The sequence below is a fragment of the Ipomoea triloba genome, chromosome 12 (assembly GCF_003576645.1).
Source record: "Ipomoea triloba cultivar NCNSP0323 chromosome 12, ASM357664v1".
Lineage (NCBI taxonomy): Eukaryota > Viridiplantae > Streptophyta > Magnoliopsida > Solanales > Convolvulaceae > Ipomoea > Ipomoea triloba.
Window position 1 is genome coordinate 8,202,072 of NC_044927.1, and position 21,764 is coordinate 8,223,835.

At 30.1% G+C, this 21,764-nt stretch overlaps 1 protein-coding gene across 2 annotated transcripts; it reads left to right on the forward strand.

Annotated features, from left to right (window-relative positions):
• The first annotated feature begins 8,381 nt into the window (after nt 1-8,381).
• Nucleotides 8,382-11,669, forward strand: LOC115998664. Of its 2 annotated transcripts, none has more exons than XM_031238288.1 (4): nt 8,382-8,541; nt 10,442-10,691; nt 10,990-11,097; nt 11,178-11,669. In XM_031238288.1, the coding sequence occupies exons 2-4, from the start codon at nt 10,545-10,547 to the stop codon at nt 11,238-11,240; spliced, it is 318 nt and encodes a 105-aa protein (XP_031094148.1). In that variant the 5' UTR covers nt 8,382-8,541; nt 10,442-10,544; the 3' UTR covers nt 11,241-11,669. The 2 variants fall into 2 exon arrangements, with proteins under 2 accessions (XP_031094148.1, XP_031094147.1); XM_031238287.1 differs by having other exon boundaries at nt 10,497-10,691.
• The last annotated feature ends 10,095 nt before the right edge of the window (nt 11,670-21,764 follow it).

Genomic DNA, 21,764 nt, shown 5'->3' on the forward strand with positions numbered 1-21,764 from the left:
ATATGTCGAATCGGCCATCGAACTTTACATTAAAAATTAATTAGGCCCTCAAAGTTTTTAAATATGCAATTAGATGCCTAAACAAGTCAATTTAATATCAAGGCATAATTACCTGTTAGTGACCTTTAATATCAGGTAAATTTAAATATAACTTTTATTGCAAAAAATATGTCAAATAGCCCATCAAACTTTACCTGAAAATTAATTAAACAAGTCAATTTAATTCATCAAGGCATAATTACCTGTTAGCGACCTGTAATACCAGCTAACTTTAAATATAACATTTTTGGCATAAAATTTGTTAAATAGGCCATCGAACTTTACTTAATAATTAATTAGACCCTCAAACTTTTCGAAGTTGCAATTGGATACATAAACATGTCTATTTAGTTAATCAAGGCACAATTAGTTGTTATTGACCTGTAATANACCTGTAATACCAGGTAAATTTAAATATGACTTTTTTTTGTAAAAAATATTTCAAATAGGCCATCGAACTTTACATGAAAAATTATTTAGGTTCTCAAAGTTTTTAAAGTTGGAAATAGGTACATAAACAAGTCAATTTTGTTCATCATGGCATAATTACCTGTTAGCGACCTGTAATATCAGGTAAATGTAAATATGACTTTATTTTTGCAAAAAATATGTCAAATAGGCATAGAATTTTACCTGAAAAATTAATTAGGTATATAAAAATGTCAATATAGTTCATCAAGACATAATTACCTGTTAATGACCTGTAATAGCAGGTAAATGTAAATATGACTTTTTTTTTGCAAAAAATATGTCAAATCGGCCATCGAACTTTACCTGAAAAATTAATTAGGCCCTCAAAGTTTTTAAAGTTGCAACTAGGTACATAAACAAGTGAATTTAGTTCATCAAGACATAATTACCTGTTAGTGACCTGTAATACCAGGTAAATGTAAATATGAGTTTTTTTTTTTGCAAAAAGTATGTCATAGCGGCCATCAAACTTTACCTGAAAATTTAATTAGGCCCTCAAAGTTTATTAAGTTGCAGTTAGGTACATAAACATGTCAATTGAGTTCATCAAGGCATAATTAGCTGTTATTGACCTGTAATACCAGGTAAATGTAAATATGAGTTTTTTTTTTTGCAAAAAGTATGTCATAGCGGCCATCAAACTTTACCTGAAAATTTAATTAGGCCCTCAAAGTTTATTAAGTTGCAGTTAGGTACATAAACATGTCAATTTTGTTCATCAAGGCATAATTAACTATCAGTGACCAGTAATAACAGGTAAATGTAAATATGAGTTTTTTTTTTTGCAAAAAATATGTCGAATAGGCCATCGAACTTTACCTGAAAAATTAATTATGCCCCTAAAGTTTTTAACGTTGCAATTAGGTACATAAACATGTCTATTTAGTTTATCAAAGCATAATTACCTGTTAACGACCTGTAATACCAGGTAAATTTAAGTATGACTTTTTTTGCAAAAAATATGTCGAATAGGCCATCGAACTTTACCTGAACATTTAATTCGGCCCTCAAAGTTTATTAAGTTGCAGTTAGGTACATAAACAAGTCAATTTAGTTCATCAAGGCATAATTACCTGTTAGCAACCTGTAATACCAGGTAAATTTAAATATGACTTTTTTTTGCAAAAAATATGTCATAGCGGCCATTGAACTTTACCTGAAAAATTAATTCGGCCCTCAAAGTTTATTAAGTTGCAGTTAGGTACATAAACAAGTCAATTTAGTTCATCAAGGCATAATTACCTGTTAGCAACCTGTAATACCAGGTAAATATAAATATGACTTTATTTTTGCAAAAAATATGTCAAATCGGCCATCGAACTTTACCTGAAAAATTAATTAGGCCCTCAAGCTTTTTAAAGTTGCAATTAGGTACATCAACAAGTCAATTTTGTTCATCAAGGCATAATTACCTGTTAGCGACCTGTAATACCAGGTAAATTTAAATATGACTTTTTTTTGTAAAAAATATTTCAAATAGGCCATCGAACTTTACATGAAAAATTATTTAGGTTCTCAAAGTTTTTAAAGTTGGAAATAGGTACATAAACAAGTCAATTTTGTTCATCATGGCATAATTACCTGTTAGCGACCTGTAATACCAGGTAAATATAAATATGACTTTATTTTTGCAAAAAATATGTCAAATAGGCATAGAATTTTACCTGAAAAATTAATTAGGTACATAAAAATGTCAATATAGTTCATCAAGACATAATTACCTGTTAATGACCTGTAATAGCAGGTAAATGTAAATATGACTTTTTTTTTGCAAAAAATATGTCAAATCGGCTATCGAACTTTACCTGAAAAATTAATTAGGCCCTCAAAGTTTTTAAAGTTGCAACTAGGTACATAAACAAGTGAATTTAGTTCATCAAGACATAATTACCTGTTAGTGACCTGTAATACCAGGTAAATTTAAGTATGACTTTTTTTGCAAAAAATATGTCAAATAGCCCATCGAACTTTACCTAATAATTAATTAAACAAGTCAATTTAGTTCATCAAGGCATTATTACCTGTTAGCGACCTGTAATACCATGTAACTTTAAATATGACATTTTTGGCATAAAATATGTCAAATAGGCCATCGAACTTTACTTAATAATTAATTAGACCCTCAAACNTTTTGAAGTTGCAATTGGATACATAAACGTGTCTATTTTGTTAATCAAGGCATAATTAGCTGTTATTGACCTGTAATACCAGGTAAATGTAAATATGACATTTTTTTGCAAAAAATATGTCAAATAGACTATCGAACTTTACCTGAAAATTTAATTAGGCACTCAAACTTTTTAAAGTTGCAATTAGGTTCATAAACATGTCAATTTAGTTTATCAAGGGATTAATTAGGTTCATAAACATGTCAATTTAGTTTATCAAGGGATTATTACCTTTTAGCGACCTGTAATAACAGGTAAATGTAAATATGACTTTTTTTAGCAAAATGTAATAACAGGTAAATGTAAATATGACTTTTTTTAGCAAAAAATATGTCGAATCGGCCATCGAACTTTACATTAAAAATTAATTAGGCCCTCAAAGTTTTTAAAGATGCAATTAGATGCCTAAACAAGTCAATTTAATATCAAGGCATAATTACCTGTTAGTGACCTTTAATATCAGGTAAATTTAAATATAACTTTTATTGCAAAAAATATGTCAAATAGCCCATCAAACTTTACCTGAAAATTAATTAAACAAGTCAATTTAATTCATCAAGGCATAATTANATAGACTATCGAACTTTACATGAAAATGTAATTAGGCCCTCAAACTTTTTAAAGTTTCAATTAGTTACATAAACATGTCAATTCAGTTCATCAAGGCATAATTACCTGTTAGTGACCTGTAATAGCAGGTAAATGTAAATATAGTTTTTTTTTTTTGCAAAAAATATGTCAAATAGGCCATCAAACTTTACCTGAAAAAATAATTATGCCCCTAAAGTTTTTAACGTTGCAATTAGGTACATAAACAAGTCAATTTTGTTCATCAAGGCATAATTACCTGTTAGTGACCTGAAATATCAGGCTAAATCTAAATATGACTTTTTTTGTAAAAATTATCTCAAATAGGTCATTGATCATTACCTGAAAAATTAATTAGGCCCTCAAACTTTTTAAAGTTGCTACCTGAAAAATTAATTAGGCCCTCAAACTTTTTAAAGTTGCGATTTGAAAAATTAATTAGGCCCTCAAACTTTTTAAAGTTGCGATTCGGTACATAAACATGTCAATTTAGTTCATCAAGACATAATTTCCTCTTAGCGACCTGTAATACCAGGTAAATTTAAATATGACTTTTTTTGCAAAAAATATGTCATATCGGACATTGAACTTTACCTGAAAAATTAATTAGGCCCTCAAAGTTTATTAAGTTGCAATTAGGTACATAAACAAGTCAATTTAATTCATCAAGGCATAATTACCTGTTAGTAACCTGTAATACCAAGTAAATTTAAATATGAGTTTGTTGGTCCCGGTGGTAACAATATGAGTCTAGAAGGGGGGGGGGGTTGAATAGACTCACAAGGGATTTTGAAAACTTTTTCTTTAAAAAAAGATAACGCAGCGGAAAAGTTATATCAAATTTTATCTTCACTTTGCACTTAGGATTTTCTTGTAAAAGATATTATGTTTGAGTGATATATGCAATGCAATACGTAAAATAAATAAAGGAGAGAGAGAGTGAGAGAGTTTTTATAGTGGTTCGGCTGTTAACTAAGCCTACTCCACTCTTCTTCACAACTCGTGAAGGTTTGCACTATATTCCCCTTTATAGTACAATCTCCGTTACAACAAGCTTCTTTGATCACTAAGCCCGGCAGCCTTGTTGTTGTAGGTTTTTCAACTTCTTCCAAGTTTACTCCGCCTCTTTCTACTCCACTTTTAGAGATGGTTGAAAGGTTGTGATGATTCTCCAACTTGAAATCCTTGTGATTAGTTTCCTTGATCAGCTTCTTAATCACACAAGAATTTCTAATGAAATCTGAATATCACTTGTAAGCTTATGAATATCACACTGAGAGTTTTTCACTTGATAGACAATATTTCGCGTTTTTCAACCTTGTCAAAGTGAGATGGGACAAGAGTATTTATAGGTGGAATTTCAGATCCGTTGGAGGGAAAATGAAATTCAAAACCTATTGTCCAGTGTGTAATATCCAATGGATAAGGTTTTCATCTTTTTCAGAATGTCAGTACTTTCTAGCCGTTTGTCCACTTTTGTGCAAGGATAGTTTGTCTTTTGTCCCTTAAAAAGTTGACAATCATTAAATGCTCCTTGGGATCGTTGCATAGGACCCAAAATGACATTCAGTTTATACCCATTCTCAAGGCAGTAGATAAGACAACTTATAAGAGAATGTCTTTGCCTTAGTTGTGCAAGAATGATTGACCTTATCATTTCACTTAATCTCCTCGAGACAATCACACTCTTGATTACTCGGTCATAAAAGCTTGGCCCTTCCATGTTTCGGCCTATGATCCTAGTCTTCGGTTCTTCAAATCTTCATTACTTCAGATCTTTAACTCATCGGTACTTCACTCTTCGGTTGGAGTCTTCAAGTCTTCGGTATATAAGACTCGGATCCTTAATGATTAGAATTTACTAAGGATTCGGTTATCCTGTAAGACTAAGATACAAATCATAAACCTATTCTAAAGACAAGACAAAAGTTAGGGGTCTCCTCGAATAGTTGATATCAACAAAATCAACAACTTGGGGTTCCTAACAGAGTTTTTTTGCAAAAAATATGTCAAATAGGCCATCGATCTTTACCTGTAAAATTAATTAGGCACCCAAAGTTTTTAAAGTTGCAATTAGGTACATAAACATGTCTATTTAGTTTATCAAGGCATAATTACCTGTTAACGACCTGTAATACCAAGTAAATTTAAATATCACTTTTTTTTTGCAAAAAATATTTCAAATAGGCCATCGAACTTTACCTGAAAAAATTAATTAGGTCCTCAAAGTTTTTAAAGTTGCAATTAGTTACACAAACAAGTCAATTTTGTTCATCATGGCATAATTACCTGTTATCGACCTGTAATACCAGGTAAATTTAAATATGACTTTTTTTTACAAAAAATATGTCAAATAGGCTATAGAACTTTACCTGAAAAATTAATTAGGCACCCGAAGTTTTTAAAGTTGCAATTAGGTACATAAAAATGTCAATATAGTTCATCAAGGCATAATTACCTGTTAATGACCTGTAATAGCAGGTAAATGTAAATATGACTTTTTTTTGCAAAAGATATGTCAAATCGGCCATCGAACTTTACCTGAAAAATTAATTAGGCCCTCAAAGATTTTAAAGTTGCAACTAGGTACATAAACAAGTCAATTTAGTTCATCAAGGCATAATTACCTGTTAGTGACCTGTAATACCAGGTAAATTTAAGTATGACTTTTTTTGCAAAAAATATGTCAAATAGCCCATCGAACTTTACCTGAAAATTAATTAAAGAAGTCAATTTAGTTCATCAAGGCATAATTACCTGTTAGCGACCTGTAATATTAGGTAAATTTAAATATGAATTTTTTTTTGTAAAAAATATTTCAAATAGGCCATCGAACTTTACATGAAAAATTATTTAGGCCCTCAAAGTTTTTAAAGATGCGAATAAGTACATAAACAAGTCAATTTTGTTCATCATGGCATAATTACCTGTTAGCGACCTGTAATAGCAGGTAAATTTAAAATGACGTTTTTTTTGCAAAAAATATGTCAAATAGGCATAGAACTTTACCTGAAAAATTAATTAGGTACATAAAAATGTCAATATAGTTCATCAAGGTATAATTACCTGTTAATGACCTGTAATAGCAGGTAAATATAAATGACTTTTTTTTTTGCAAAAAATATGTCAAATCAGCCATCGAACTTTACCTGAAAAATTAATTAGGCCCTCAAAGTTTTTAAAGTTGCAACTAGGTACATAAACTAGTCAATTTAGTTCATCAAGGCATAATTACCTGTTAGTGACCTGTAATACCAGGTAAATTTAAGTATGACTTTTTTTGCAAAAAATATGTCAAATAGAAATTTAAGTATGACTTTTTTTGCAAAAAATATGTCAAATAGCCCATCGAACTTTACCTTTTTTGCAAAAAATATGTCAAATAGCCCATCGAACTTTACCTAAAAATTAATTAAACAAGTCAATTTAGTTCATCAAGGCATTATTACCTGTTAGCGACCTGTAATACCAGGTAACTTTAAATATGACATTTTTGGCATAAAATTTGTCAAATAGGCCATCGAACTTTACTTAAAAATTAATTAGACCCTCAAACTTTTCGAAGTTGCAATTGGATACATAAACATGTCTATTTAGTTAATCAAGGCATAATTAGCTGTTATTGACCTGTAATACCAGGTAAATGTAAATATGATTATTTTTTTTTGCAAAAAATATGTCAAATAGACTATCGAACTTTACCTGAAAATTTAATTCGGCCCTCAAACTTTTTGAAGTTTCAATTAGGTACATAAACATGTCAATTTAGTTTATCAAGGCATAATTATCTGTTAGTGACCTGTAATAGTAGGTAAATGTAAATATAATTTTTTTTTTTTGCAAAAAATATGTCAAATAGGCCATCGAACCTTACCTTAAAAATTAATTAGGCCTTCAAACTTTTTAAAGTTGCAATTAGGTACATAACCAAGTCAATTTAGTTCATCAAGGCATAATTACCTGTCAGTAACCTGTAATACCAGGTAAATCTAAATATGACTTCTTTTGCAAAAAATATGTCAAATAGGCCATCGATCTTTACCTGAAAAATTAATTAGGCCTTCAAGCTTTTTAAAGTTGCAATTAGGTTCATAAACATGTCAATTTAGTTCATCAAGGCATAATTACCTGTTAGCGACCTGTAATACCAGGTAAATGTAAATATGACTTTTATTTGCAAAAAATATGTCAAATCGGCCATCGCAATTTACAAGAAAAATTAATTAGGCCCTCAAAGTTTTTAAAGTTGCAATTAGGTACATAAACAAGTCAATTTAGTTCATCAATGCATAATTAGCTGTTAGTGACCTGTAATACCAGGTAAATTTAAATATGACTTTTTTTGCAATAAATATGTCAAATAGCGCATCGAACTTTACCTGAAAATTAATTAAACAAGTCAATTCACTACAAAAAAAATCGCGAATTGCGACGGAAAATTGCGACGGAACTTAATCCGTCGCTATATAGCGACCGATTTCGCGACCGATTAGCTTCCGTTGCAATATTGCGACGGAAACGACGACGGGATTTAATTCCGTTGCGAATATTTGCCAAATAGAAAATAAACCCCGCGAAATTTTGGCGGTAAAATATTCTCGACCGAACTTGCGACGGAATTGAATTACGTCGCCCATGTCGCGACGGAAAATTGCGACGGAAATTAATCCGTCGCCATATAGCGACCGAATTCGCAACCGATTAGCTTCCGTTGCAATATTACGACGGAAAAGGCAACGGAATTTAATTCCATCGCGAATGTTGGTAAAAAGAAAAAAATAAAACCCGCGAAATATTGGCGGTCAAATATTCGCGACCGAACTTGCGCCCGAAATGAATTACGTCGCCCGTGTCGCGACGGAAAAGGCTACCGATATTCATCCGTCGCAAAATTGCTACGGATATTGCTACGGACTTTTTTTGCGTCGCAAAAGGAAATAAATTTTAGTTTGTTCATTAAATATTGCGACGGAATGAACTACAAAATTTATTCCGTCGCAATAATTTTTTTATTTTTTATTTTCTTTTACAAGTAAATAATTAAACGTTGTCGTTTTTTATTCTACAAACAAAACCCTATGAAGTGTAAGTTTATTCTACTCCAAAACGCAATCGGCATTCAGGTCTATCGCAGTCGTCACCGTAGAAACAAACTCCAAATCGCTCTGTCGCTGCTGCCATTGCTCCGTCTCCGCCGCCATCACTCCGCCGCCGCTGCCATCTCTCCGTCGCCGCCGCCATCGCTCTGTCTGTTACTGGGGACGGCTGTGCAGAGGTAGGTTTTCTTCTCTTCAACTATGTTTTATACTCTTCGATTTTATATGTACGCAGTGGCTGTGGGTTGTATCTAATTACTGATTTAGATACTGATTTAGGTTTTCTACTCTTCAATTTTATATTTCTAATTTTATCTGCTGTAATAATTACCTGCTTTGGTGGTTGTTTGCGATTGTGGCTTTTTTAGATATGATTTATGGTTGAGGGTTGTAATTACCTACTTAGTTTTATTATCTGCTTTGATGTACTGATTTATATATGATTTGCGATTGTGGCTGCAGATTTCTACACTTTAATTTAGATATGATTTAGATATGCATTACATACTGGAGTGCTTTTCTTAAAGGCATAATATTACTTTAATACTCTTCAATTTAGGCATGTCTTATAGCTCCCTGTGAATACTTTAATACTTTAATAAATGGTAGCTAGGTTAATACTTTAATAAATAGTCTTATAGCTCCCAATTAGCATGATATTACTTGAGTGTTATGTTAGCATACTGTTCACTTCTAGAAGTGAGATGCTTGTAGGATTATTCTAAGATTTTATGTTTATCCTTTTCAAGTCTTGAAGATGAATCTGAGTAACTGAAGAGTGATGGAAGATTAAATTTTTATCCTGCATTAAGGCACTGCTTGCTTAGTAATAACAATAACAAAAAAAAAATTTGAGAAGACAAGCATTTGTATTTGAGTCATCTCCACCAATCACTACAAGGCCATCCAAATCAAGTTTCTTTATTGTTTCTTTAGCTTGTTTAAACTAAAACAATTGGAGTTGGCCATTCCATTAGAAGTTCCAGTAAAAAGCAACTAATAAGTCATTGACAAACCTAGAAAAATTTAAACAAAATCCAGTATATACCTGCTCTGGAGCCTCAATCTTGTCCCTAAAATCATATCAAATTAAATATAGTTGTTTGCTATAAAGAATCCAGAAAGAAAGGGAACTTTTAAATATAGTTGTTTGCTTTTATCCAATTAAATATAGTTGTTTTAAAACCCTAGGAATTCAAGAGATAAACTGTTAACATCTAATTGATTGTACTTGTATGAAAGTTTCTTGTTTTAAAACTCAGTGTGTTAAGTAATTAGCCAGAACAAACTGTTCCATATAATTTAAATATATCCAATGTTTCTTTTAAAAAAAATAAAAGAATAGGGAACTTTAAATAAATAAAAGATTCTTTAAATAAATAAAATATTCAACTAAGTTTTATTTATTTAAATAGCTAGGGAACTTTCTTGATTCCATTTTCCTTTTTTTTTTTGAATACTACTAACTCTATTACAATGCAGTATCTGTTCATAACTACTTTCTCAACCTATTGAAGCACAAGAGTCAGTATTGTCTCCACTAAGACTCGAACCCACCACCTCCCGTATAAAGGGAAGGGTTTGATGCCACTGGACTACAAGATCCTTGGCCCATTTTCCTTTTTATTATACATTGCTTTGAAAATCGTGATAATATATGTGAATGTGAATATATAGGCATCTCTAAATGAGTAATATGGATAAAAGTTGGATGTATCAAAGACGAACTGAACGTGGTGATCTTAATCAAGATTTTATCGAAGGATTGGAAACATTTATTGAGTTTGCATGTAGTAAGCTGAATTTCATGGATGGAACTAAAATTCGATGTCCATGTAAAAAATGTCGTCATATCTCATTTGAAGAAGCTCACACGGTGAGATTTCACTTATGCAAATTTGGTTTTGTGCCAAATTACTTTGAGTGGAATAGACATGGAGAAATGTCACACAATAGTACGTCAATGGAGTTTGATGCAAATTGGGGTTTAAATGAGCAAAATGAACCATTAGAATCATATCAACAAATGGTTTTTGATGCTGCTGGTTTTTGATTGGGATACTACAAAAATTGCTTTAGTGTATATTGCTTGGGAGATGAAGGCTAAAAGAAGATATGCTGATTAAATAAGCAGATTAAGAAAAACCCAAGACCCGCCTATATCTCACTACAAATATGGACAATGTGGAATAATGTTTGGAATTCTGAAGAGGGCAAGAAGAAAACAGAATCGGCTAAGAAAAATAGACGTGGAGGAGTTTTAAATGGAGTTGCTCAATCTACCCATACCACAGGATCAACACCTCACGTAAAAGTTGCAGCTCAACTTGTAAGTTCATTTGAATTATTTAAGTTATAAATTATGTATGTGTTATTGTATTGGTGGAAAATCATAATACGTGTTTATTGTGTTAAAATCAATTATGTGTTATTGTGTTGGTTTAAAATTTTATTAAGGTGTAAATAAAAATCATTGTGATTGTGTTTTATTGTGTTTATTGAATTGATGTTTGAGATTATAATTGAATTGTATTATATATTGAACAGGGAGATAGTCCTATTTATAAAGGGAACTCTGCCGAATTTTTTCTTACTTCTTTCTTTATTTTATTAAATATAATTTGTAGGAAGGACAATTGGGTCATTATCCATCATATTATGAACTGTTCAAGCATACACATACAAAACAACACGATGGGCAAACATTCATAGTTGAAAAGGCCAAACAAATTCATGTAAGTTTAATTTATTTTTAGTTTTTAAAATATATACAACTTCATATATATTTTGTTTTAAACTTTCTTACATATTTTAGGAACAAGTTGAATCGCAAAGGGAGATGTTGACACAAAATGGGGAGCAAGTGGATGATAATTAGTTATACTATGATGCGGTTGGTGGACATGACAAGAAAAGAAGAATTTATGGACTTGGTTCATATGGTTGTTCTGTTGTTAATGATCAATCTAGTGATAACACTTCCAGCAATATGACTCCAACATCTCGACCACCCGACAATGCTACTTCTACAAATGTACAAGATGAAATTCAGAGTTTGAAGGCTACTATTCTCCTTATGCAAGAACGACTTGATGCTATTGATGGCGGGAGAGTGGGTACTTCATCATCACCTCCATCTCAAACCAATTGATTTCCATGTGGATTGTTGTTTTTGAAGACTATTACATTGTTGTTTAGACTTAAATTGACTATTATTATGTATTAAATGTGGATTGATAATGTATTGATACTTGAAGTTAATTTGGATTGATAATATTTTTAAATTATGTTATATATTATTTTACAATTAATAGTGTCTTTTATATTATTGTAGTTTTATATTAATAATTTAAAAACAGGCATTACTATTTAAAATATTAATATTAATTTTATATAAAAAATTTTAAAAATAATTCAAAAATTGCGACGGAATCGCGACAGAATATTTGTTATAATAACTGCGACAAAATTGTGACGGAAAATAATTCCGTCGTGTTTTTGCAACGGCATTTGCAACGGAATAAAAATATGGTGACGGAATATTTGTTTCGGATATGGCGACGGAATTAGCGTCGGAATAATTTCCGTTGCCAAATTGCGACGGAAATATATCCGTCGCGAATTCGCGACGCCTATTTCCATCGCCAATTCCGTCGCAGAATTTGGCGACGAAATTATTCCATCGTCTATCGAAATACGACAAGGCGATAGACGACGGAATAGATTCCGTCGCAATCCAGGATTCGCGACGGAATTTTTCGGTCACGATTCGCGATTTTTCTTGTAGTGATTTAGTTCATCAAGGCATAATTACCTGTTAGCGACCTGTAATACCAGGTAAATCTAAATATGACTTTCTTGGGAAAAATTATCTCAAATAGGCCATCGAACTTTACATGAAAAATTAATTAGGCCCTCAAAGTTTATTAAGTTGCAATTAGGTACATAAACAATTCAATTTAGTTCATCAAGACATAATTACCTGTTAGTAACCTGTAATACCAGGTAAATTTAAATATGAGTTTTTTTTGCAAAAAATATGTCAAATAGGCCATCGATCTTCACCTGTAAAATTAATTAGGCACACAAAGTTTTTAAAGTTGCAATTAGGTACATAAACATGTCTATTTAGTTTATCAAGGCATAATTACCTGTTAGCGACCTGTAATACCAGGTAAATTAAAATATGACTTTTTTTTGCAAAAAATATTTCAAATAGGCCATCGAACTTTCCCTGAAAAATTAATTAGGCCCTCAAAGTTTTTAAAGTCGCAATTAGGTAGATAAACAAGTCAATTTTATTCATCAAGGCATAATTACCTGTTAGCAACCTGTAATACCAGGTAAATTTAAATATGACTTTTTTTTTGCAAAAAATATGTCAAATTGGCCATCGAACTTTAGTTAAAAAATTAATTAGACCCTCAAACTTTTCGAAGTTGCAACTAGATACATAAACATGTTTATTTAGTTAATCAAGGCATAATTACCTGTTACTGACCTGTAATACTAGGTAAATGTAAATATGACTTTTTTTTTTGCAAAAAATATGTCAAATAGGCCATAGAACTTTACCTGAAAAATTAATTAGGCCCTCAAAGTTTATTAAGTTGCAATTAGGTACATAAACAATTCAATTTAGTTCATCAAGACATAATTACCTGTTAGTAACCTGTAATACCAGGTAAATTTAAATATGAGTTTTTTTGCAAAAAATATGTCAAATAGGCCATCGATCTTCACCTGTAAAATTAATTAGGCACACAAAGTTTTTAAAGTTGCAATTAGGTACATAAACATGTCTATTTAGTTTATCAAGGCATAATTACCTGTTAGCGACCTGCAATACCATGTAAATTAAAATATGACTTTTTTTTGCAAAAACTATTTCAAATAGGCCATCGAACTTTCCCTGAAAAATTAATTAGGCTCTCAAAGTTTTTAAAGTCGCAATTAGGTACATAAACAAGTCAATTTTGTTCATCAAGGCATAATTACCTGTTAGCAACCTGTAATACCAGGTAAATTTAAATATGACTTTTTTTTGCAAAAAATATGTCAAATAGGCAATAGAACTTTACCTCAAAAATTAATTAGACCCCCGAAGTTTTTAAAGTTGCAATTAGGTACATAAAAATGTCAATATAGTTCATCAAGACATAATTACCTGTTAATGACCTGTAATAGCAGGTAATGTAAATATGACTTTTTTTTGCAAAAAATATGTCAAATCGGGCATCGAACTTTACTTGAAAAATTAATTAGGCCCTCAAAGTTTTTAAGTTTCAATTAGGTACATAAACAAGTCAATTTAGTTAATCAAGGCATAATTACCTGTTAGCAACCTGTAATACCAAGTAAAATTTAAATATGACACTTTTTTTTGCAAAAAATATGTCAAATTGGCCATCGAACTTTAGTTAAAAAATTAATTAGACCCTCAAACTTTTCGAAGTTGCAACTAGATACATAAACATGTTTATTTAGTTAATCAAGGCATAATTACCTGTTACTGACCTGTAATACTAGGTAAATGTAAATATTACTTTTTTTTTACAAAAAATATGTCAAATAGGCCATAGAACTTTACCTGAAAAATTACTTAGGCCCTCAAAGTTTTTAAAGTCGCAATTAGGTACATAAACAAGTCAATTTTGTTCATCAAGGCATAATTACATGTTAGCAACCTGTAATACCAGGTAAATTTAAATATGACTTTTTTTTGCAAAAAATATGTCAAATAGGCAATAGAACTTTACCTCAAAAATTAATTATATGTCAAATAGGCAATAGAACTTTACCTCAAAAATTAATTAGACGTCAAATAGGCAATAGAACTTTACCTCAAAAATTAATTAGACACCCGAAAGGCAATAGAACTTTACCTCAAAAATTAATTAGACACCCGAAATTTTTAAAGTTGCAATTAGGTACATAAAAATGTCAATATAGTTTATCAAGGCATAATTACCTGTTAATGACCTGTAATAGCAGGTAAATGTAAATATGACTTTTTTTTGCAAAAAATATGTCAAATTGGCCATCGAACTTTAGTTAAAAAATTAATTAGACCCTCAAACTTTTCGAAGTTGCAACTAGATACATAAACATGTTTATTTAGTTAATCAAGGCATAATTACCTGTTACTGACCTGTAATACTAGGTAAATGTAAATATCACTTTTTTTTTACAAAAAATATGTCAAATAGGCCATAGAACTTTACCTGAAAAATTAATTAGGCCCTCAAAGTTTATTAAGTTGCAATTAGGTACATAAACAATTCAATTTAGTTCATCAAGACATAATTACCTGTTAGTAACCTGTAATACCAGGTAAATTTAAATATGACTTTTTTTTGCAAAAAATATGTCAAATTGGCCATCGAACTTTAGTTAAAAAATTAATTAGACTCTCAAACTTTTCGAAGTTGCAACTAGATACATAAACATGTTTATTTAGTTAATCAAGGCATAATTACCTGTTACTGACCTGTAATACCAGGTAAATTTAAATATGACATTTTTTTGCAAAAAAATATTTCAAATAGGCCATCGAACTTTACCTGAAAAATTAATTAGGCTCTCAAAGTTTTTAAAGTTGCATCAAGGTACATAAACAAGTCAATATAGTTAATCAAGGCATAATTACCTGTTAGCAACCTGTAATACCAGGTAAATTTAAATATGATTTTTTTTTGCAAAAAATATGTCAAATAGGCAATAGAACTTTACGTCAAAAATTAATTAGACACCCGAAGTTTTTAAAGTTGCAATTAGGTACATAAAAATGTCAATATAGTTTATCAAAGCATAATTACCTGTTAATGACCTGTAATAGCAGGTAAATGTAAATATGACTTTTTTTTGCAAAAAATATGTCAAATCGGCCATCGAACTTTACTTGAAAAATTAATTAGGCCCTCAAAGTTTTTTAAGTTTCAATTAGGTACATAAACAAGTCAATTTAGTTAATCAAGGCATAATTACCTGTTAGCAACCTGTAATACCAGGTAAATTTAAATATGACTTTTTTTTGCAAAACATATGTCAAATTGGCCATCGAACTTTAGTTAAAAAATTAATTAGACCCTCAAACTTTTCGAAGTTGCAACTAGATACATAAACATGTTTATTTAGTTAATCAAGGCATAATTACCTGTTAGCAACCTGTAATACCAGGTAAATTTAAATATGCGTTTTTTTGCAAAAAATATGTCAAATAGGCCATCGATCTTCACCTGTAAAATTAATTAGGCACACAAAGTTTTTAAAGTTGCAATTAGGTACATAAACATGTCTATTTAGTTTATCAAGGCATAATTACCTGTTAGCGACCTGTAATACCAGGTAAATTAAAATATGACTTTTTTTTGCAAAAAATATGTCAAATCGGCCATCGAACTTTACCTGTAAAATTAATTACGCACCCAAAGGTTTTAAAGTTGCAATTAGGTACATAAACATGTCTATTTAGTTTATTAAGGCATAATTACCTGTTAGCGACCTGTAATACCAGGTAAATTAAAATATGACTTTTTTTTGCAAAAAATATTTCAAATAGGTCATCGAACTTTCCCTGAAAAATTAATTAGGCCCTCAAAGTTTTTAAAGTCGCAATTAGGTAGATAAACAAGTCAATTTTATTCATCAAGGCATAATTACCTGTTAGTAACCTGTAATACCAGGTAAATTAAAATATGACTTTTTTTTGCAAAAAATATGTCAAATCGGCCATCGAACTTTACCTGTAAAATTAATTACGCACCCAAAGGTTTTAAAGTTGCAATTAGGGACATAAACATGTCCATTTAGTTTATTAAGGCATAATTACCTGTTAGCAACCTGTAATACCAGGTAAATTTAAATATGACTTTTTTTTTGCAAAAAATATGTCAAATTGGCCATCGAACTTTAGTTAAAAAATTAATTAGACCCCCAAACTTTTCGAAGTTGCAACTAGATACATAAACTTGTTTATTTAGTTAATCAAGGCATAATTACCTGTTACTGACCTGTAATACTAGGTAAATGTAAATATGACTTTTTTTTTGCCAAAAATATGTCAAATAGGCCATAGAACTTTACCTGAAAAATTAATTAGGCCCTCAAAGTTTATTAAGTTGCAATTAGGTACATAAACAATTCAATTTAGTTCATCAAGACATAATTACCAGTTAGTAACCTGTAATACCAGGTAAATTTAAATATGAGTTTTTTTGCAAAAAATATGTCAAATAGGCCATCGATCTTTACCTGTAAAATTAATTAGGCACCCAAAGTTTTTAAAGTTGCAATTAGGTACATAAACATGTCTATTTAGTTTATCAAGGCATAATTACCTGTTAGCGACCTGCAATACCAGGTAAATTAAAATATGACTTTTTTTTGCAAAAAATATTTCAAATAGGCCATCGAACTTTCCCTGAAAAATTAATTAGGCGCTCAAAGTTTTTAAAGTCTCAATTAGGTACATAAACAAGTCAATTTTGTTCATCAAGGCATAATTACCTGTTAGCAACCTGTAATACCAGGTAAATTTAAATATGACCTTTTTTTGCAAAAAATATGTCAAATAGGCAATAGAACTTTACCTCAAAAATTAATTAGACACCCGAAGTTTTTAAAGTTGCAATTAGGTACATAAACATGTTTATTTAGTTAATCAAGGCATAATTATCTGTTACTGACCTGTAATACTAGGTAAATGTAAATATGACTTTTTTTTTACAAAAAATATGTCAAATAGGCCATAGAACTTTACCTGAAAAATTACTTAGGCCCTCAAAGTTTTTAAAGTCGCAATTAGGTACATAAACAAGTCAATTTTGTTCATCAAGGCATAATTACCTGTTAGCAACCTGTAATACCATGTAAATTTAAATATGACTTTTTTTTGCAAAAAATATGTCAAATAGGCAATAGAACTTAACCTCAAAAATTAATTAGACAGCCGAAGTTTTTAAAGTTGCAATTAGGTACATAAAAATGTCAATATAGTTTATCAAGGCATAATTACTTATTAATGACCTGTAATAGCAGGTAAATGTAAATATGACTTTTTTTTGCAAAAAATATGTCAAATTGGCCATCGAACTTTAGTTAAAAAATTAATTAGACCCTCAAACTTTTCGAAGTTGCAACTAGATACATAAACATGTTTATTTAGTTAATCAAGGCATAATTACCTGTTACTGACCTGTAATACTAGGTAAATGTAAATATGACTTTTTTTTGCAAAAAATATGTCAAATAGGCAATAGAACTTTACCTCAAAAATTAATTAGACACCCGAAGTTTTTAAAGTTGCAATTAGGTACATAAAAATGTCAATATAGTTCATCAAGACATAATTACCTGTTAATGACCTGTAATAGCAGGTAATGTAAATATGACTTTTTTTTGCAAAAAATATGTCAAATCGGCCATCGAACTTTACTTGAAAAATTAATTAGGCCCTCAAAGTTTTTTAAATTTCAATTAGGTACATAAACAAGTCAATTTAGTTAATCAAGGCATAATTACCTGTTAGCAATCTGTAATACCAGGTAAATTTAAATATGACTTTTTTTTGCAAAAAATATGTCAAATTGGCCATCGAACTTTAGTTAAAAAATTAATTAGACCCTCAAACTTTTCGAAGTTGCAACTAGATACATAAACATGTTTATTTAGTTAATCAAGGCATAATTACCTGTTACTGACCTGTAATACTAGGTAAATGTAAATATGACTTTTTTTTTACAAAAAATATGTCAAATAGGCCATAGAACTTTACCTGAAAAATTAATTAGGCCCTCAAAGTTTATTAAGTTGCAATTAGGTACATAAACAATTCAATTTAGTTCATCAAGACATAATTACCTGTTAGTAACCTGTAATACCAGGTAAATTTAAATATGAGTTTTTTTGCAAAAAATATGTCAAATAGGCCATCGATCTTTACCTGTAAAATTAATTAGGCACCCAAAGTTTTTAAAGTTGCAATTAGGTACATAAACATGTCTATTTAGTTTATCAAGGCATAATTACCTGTTAGCGACCTGCAATACCAGGTAAATTAAAATATGACTTTTTTTTGCAAAAAATATTTCAAATAGGCCATCGAACTTTCCCTGAAAAATTAATTAGGCGCTCAAAGTTTTTAAAGTCGCAATTAGGTACATAAACAAGTCAATTTTGTTCATCAAGGCATAATTACCTGTTAGCAACCTGTAATACCAGGTAAATTTAAATATGACTTTTTTTTGCAAAAAATATGTCAAATAGGCAATAGAACTTTACCTCAAAAATTAATTAGACACCCGAAGTTTTTAAAGTTGCAATTAGGTACATAAAAATGTCAATATAGTTTATCAAGGCATAATTACCTGTTAATGACCTGTAATAGCAGGTAAATGTAAATATGACTTTTTTTTGCAAAAAATATGTCAAATCGGGCATCGAACTTTACTTGAAAAATTAATTAGGCCCTCAAAGTTTTTTAAGTTTCAATTAGGTACATAAACAAGTCAATTTAGTTAATCAAGGCATAATTACCTGTTAGCAACCTGTAATACCAGGTAAATTTAAATATGACTTTTTTTTGCAAAAAATATGTCAAATTGGCCATCGAACTTTAGTTAAAAAATTAATTAGACCCTCAAACTTTTCGAAGTTGCAACTAGATACATAAACATGTTTATTTAGTTAATCAAGGCATAATTACCTGTTACTGACCTGTAATACTAGGTAAATGTAAATATGACTTTTTTTTTACAAAAAATATGTCAAATAGGCCATAGAACTTTACCTGAATAATTAATTAGGCCCTCAAAGTTTATTAAGTTGCAATTAGGTACATAAACAATTCAATTTAGTTCATCAAGACATAATTACCTGTTAGTAACCTGTAATACCAGGTAAATTTAAATATGACTTTTTTTTGCAAAAAATATGTCAAATCGGGCATCGAACTTTACTTGAAAAATTAATTAGGCCCTCAAAGTTTTTTAAGTTTCAATTAGGTACATAAACAAGTCAATTTAGTTAATCAAGGCATAATTACCTGTTAGCAATCTGTAATACCAGGTAAATTTAAATATGACTTTTTTTTGCAAAAAATATGTCAAATTGGCCATCGAACTTTAGTTAAAAAATTAATTAGACCCTCAAACTTTTCGAAGTTGCAACTAGATACATAAACATGTTTATTTAGTTAATCAAGGCATAATTACCTGTTACTAACCTGTAATACTAGGTAAATGTAAATATGACTTTTTTTTTACAAAAAATATGTCAAATAGGCCATAGAACTTTACCTGAAAAATTAATTAGGCCGTCAAAGTTTTTAAAGTCGCAATTAGGTACATAAACAAGTCAATTTTGTTCATCAAGGCATAATTACCTGTTAGCAACCTGTAATACCAGGTAAATTTAAATATGACTTTTTTTTTGCAAAAAATATGTCAAATTGGCCATCGAACTTTAGTTAAAAAATTAATTAGACCCTCAAACTTTTCGAAGTTGCAACTAGATACATAAACTTGTTTATTTAGTTAATCAAGGCATAATTACCTGTTACTAACCTGTAATACTAGGTAAATGTAAATATGACTTTTTTTTTGCCAAAAATATGTCAAATAGGCCATAGAACTTTACCTGAAAAATTAATTAGGCCCTCAAAGTTTATTAAGTTGCAATTAGGTACATAAACAATTCAATTTAGTTCATCAAGACATAATTACCTGTTAGTAACCTGTAATACCAGGTAAATTTAAATATGAGTTTTTTTGCAAAAAATATGTCAAATAGGCCATCGATCTTTACCTGTAAAATTAATTAGGCACCCAAAGTTTTTAAAGTTGCAATTAGATACATAAACATGTCTATTTAGTTTATCAAGGCATAATTACCTGTTAGCGACCTGCAATACCAGGTAAATTAAAATATGACTTTTTTTTGCAAAAAATAATACCAGGTAAATTAAAATATGACTTTTTTTTGCAAAAAATATTTCAAATAGGCCATCGAACTTTCCCTGAAAAATTAATTAGGCGCTCAAAGTTTTTAAAGTCTTTCCCTGAAAAATTAATTAGGCGCTCAAAGTTTTTAAAGTCGCAATTAGGTACATAAACAAGTCAATTTTGTTCATCAAGGCATAATTACCTGTTAGCAACCTGTAATACCAGGTAAATTTAAATATGACTTTTTTTTGCAAAAAATATGTCAAATAGGCAATAGAACTTTACCTCAAAAATTAATTAGACACCCGAAGTTTTTAAAGTTACAATTAGATACATAAACATGTTTATTTAGTTAATCAAGGCATAATTATCTGTTACTGATAGGTGTTTGTTTGTTTTTTTTTTTTTTTTTTAAATCAAAATTTAAAGGTTTGGATATATATGTCATAAGAAGTAAATGCTTGGATTTTTTTCACCAAATTTTAAAGGTTACTGTCTCTATTTTGCGCATCCACTAAGGCTCCATTGCATGACCTTTCATTTAGGAGAGTCATTACATGCCACTTGAACACAAGTTCATTGGCTTTAAAGGTTTGGATATAATTGTAAAGAAATGTAAAGATTTGGATTGTAAGTCTTTTTAGCAAGTGCACAACTAATTGAAATCATTGAAGATTAAGTCAATAGATGGTAATTAATTTAAAAAAAAAAATTGTAAATCGCTAGAGGTAAACCCCTCAAACTAAGAAGGGGAGTTAAACAATGCAAACTCGACAATTGGCCTGTAAACCACAAAAGAAAAGTAAAATTAGATTAAAAAGTAGTGCTAAGCTAGTTTTTATGCAACAAAAATAGAACCTGTGGCCATACAATAATTAAATACAACCACTTTTGCTACTCCTACACACACACAATTGTAGTTGATACCCCTGATAATTGCACATATAGACTTAAATATTAAATATTGAAGAACATGGCATAGTACCATATATAACCAAATTGTTTGTTTCGTCCAACAAAATTCATAATGAACTGCTAAACGAACAAAACATCTTCCTCAGAATAATAGAACTCAAAAAAAGGTAAAAATATAGTACATAGTTAATTCCAGCAATGATCCTCCGACTATGTTGATTTTCTAAAATTAGTCCCCGACTTTTAATTTGGACAATTTAGGTCACTTGACTTTTAAATTCTTTCCAATGTTGGTCCTTCGTCAAATTTTGGTTAAGTTGAGGTCAAATGAAGGGGTAAAATTGTCCATTCACCTGTTTAGTGTATTATTACTCATATTTCTTCTGTCCTATTACTCCTATACGCTGTATATATGTATAATCTCAGTGAAAGTCTCAATCGAAGCCATATAATCTCAGTCAAAGTTTCTTCGACTGAGATTATATTAATATATATAGCGTATAGGACATAAAAAATACGAGTAATAATACACTATACAGGTGAAC

What these genes read in the sequence shown, in the direction of transcription:
- LOC115998664 (XM_031238288.1), top strand. Translation starts at nt 10,545, where the DNA reads ATGTGGAATAATGTTTGGAATTCTGAAGAGGGCAAGAAGAAAACAGAA. An exon ending in TAAAAGTTGCAGCTCAACTT is followed by an intron (nt 10,692 to 10,989) that starts GTAAGTTCATTT and finishes TATAATTTGTAG; the next exon opens with GAAGGACAATTGGGTCATTA. An exon ending in AAAAGGCCAAACAAATTCAT is followed by an intron (nt 11,098 to 11,177) that starts GTAAGTTTAATT and finishes TACATATTTTAG; the next exon opens with GAACAAGTTGAATCGCAAAG.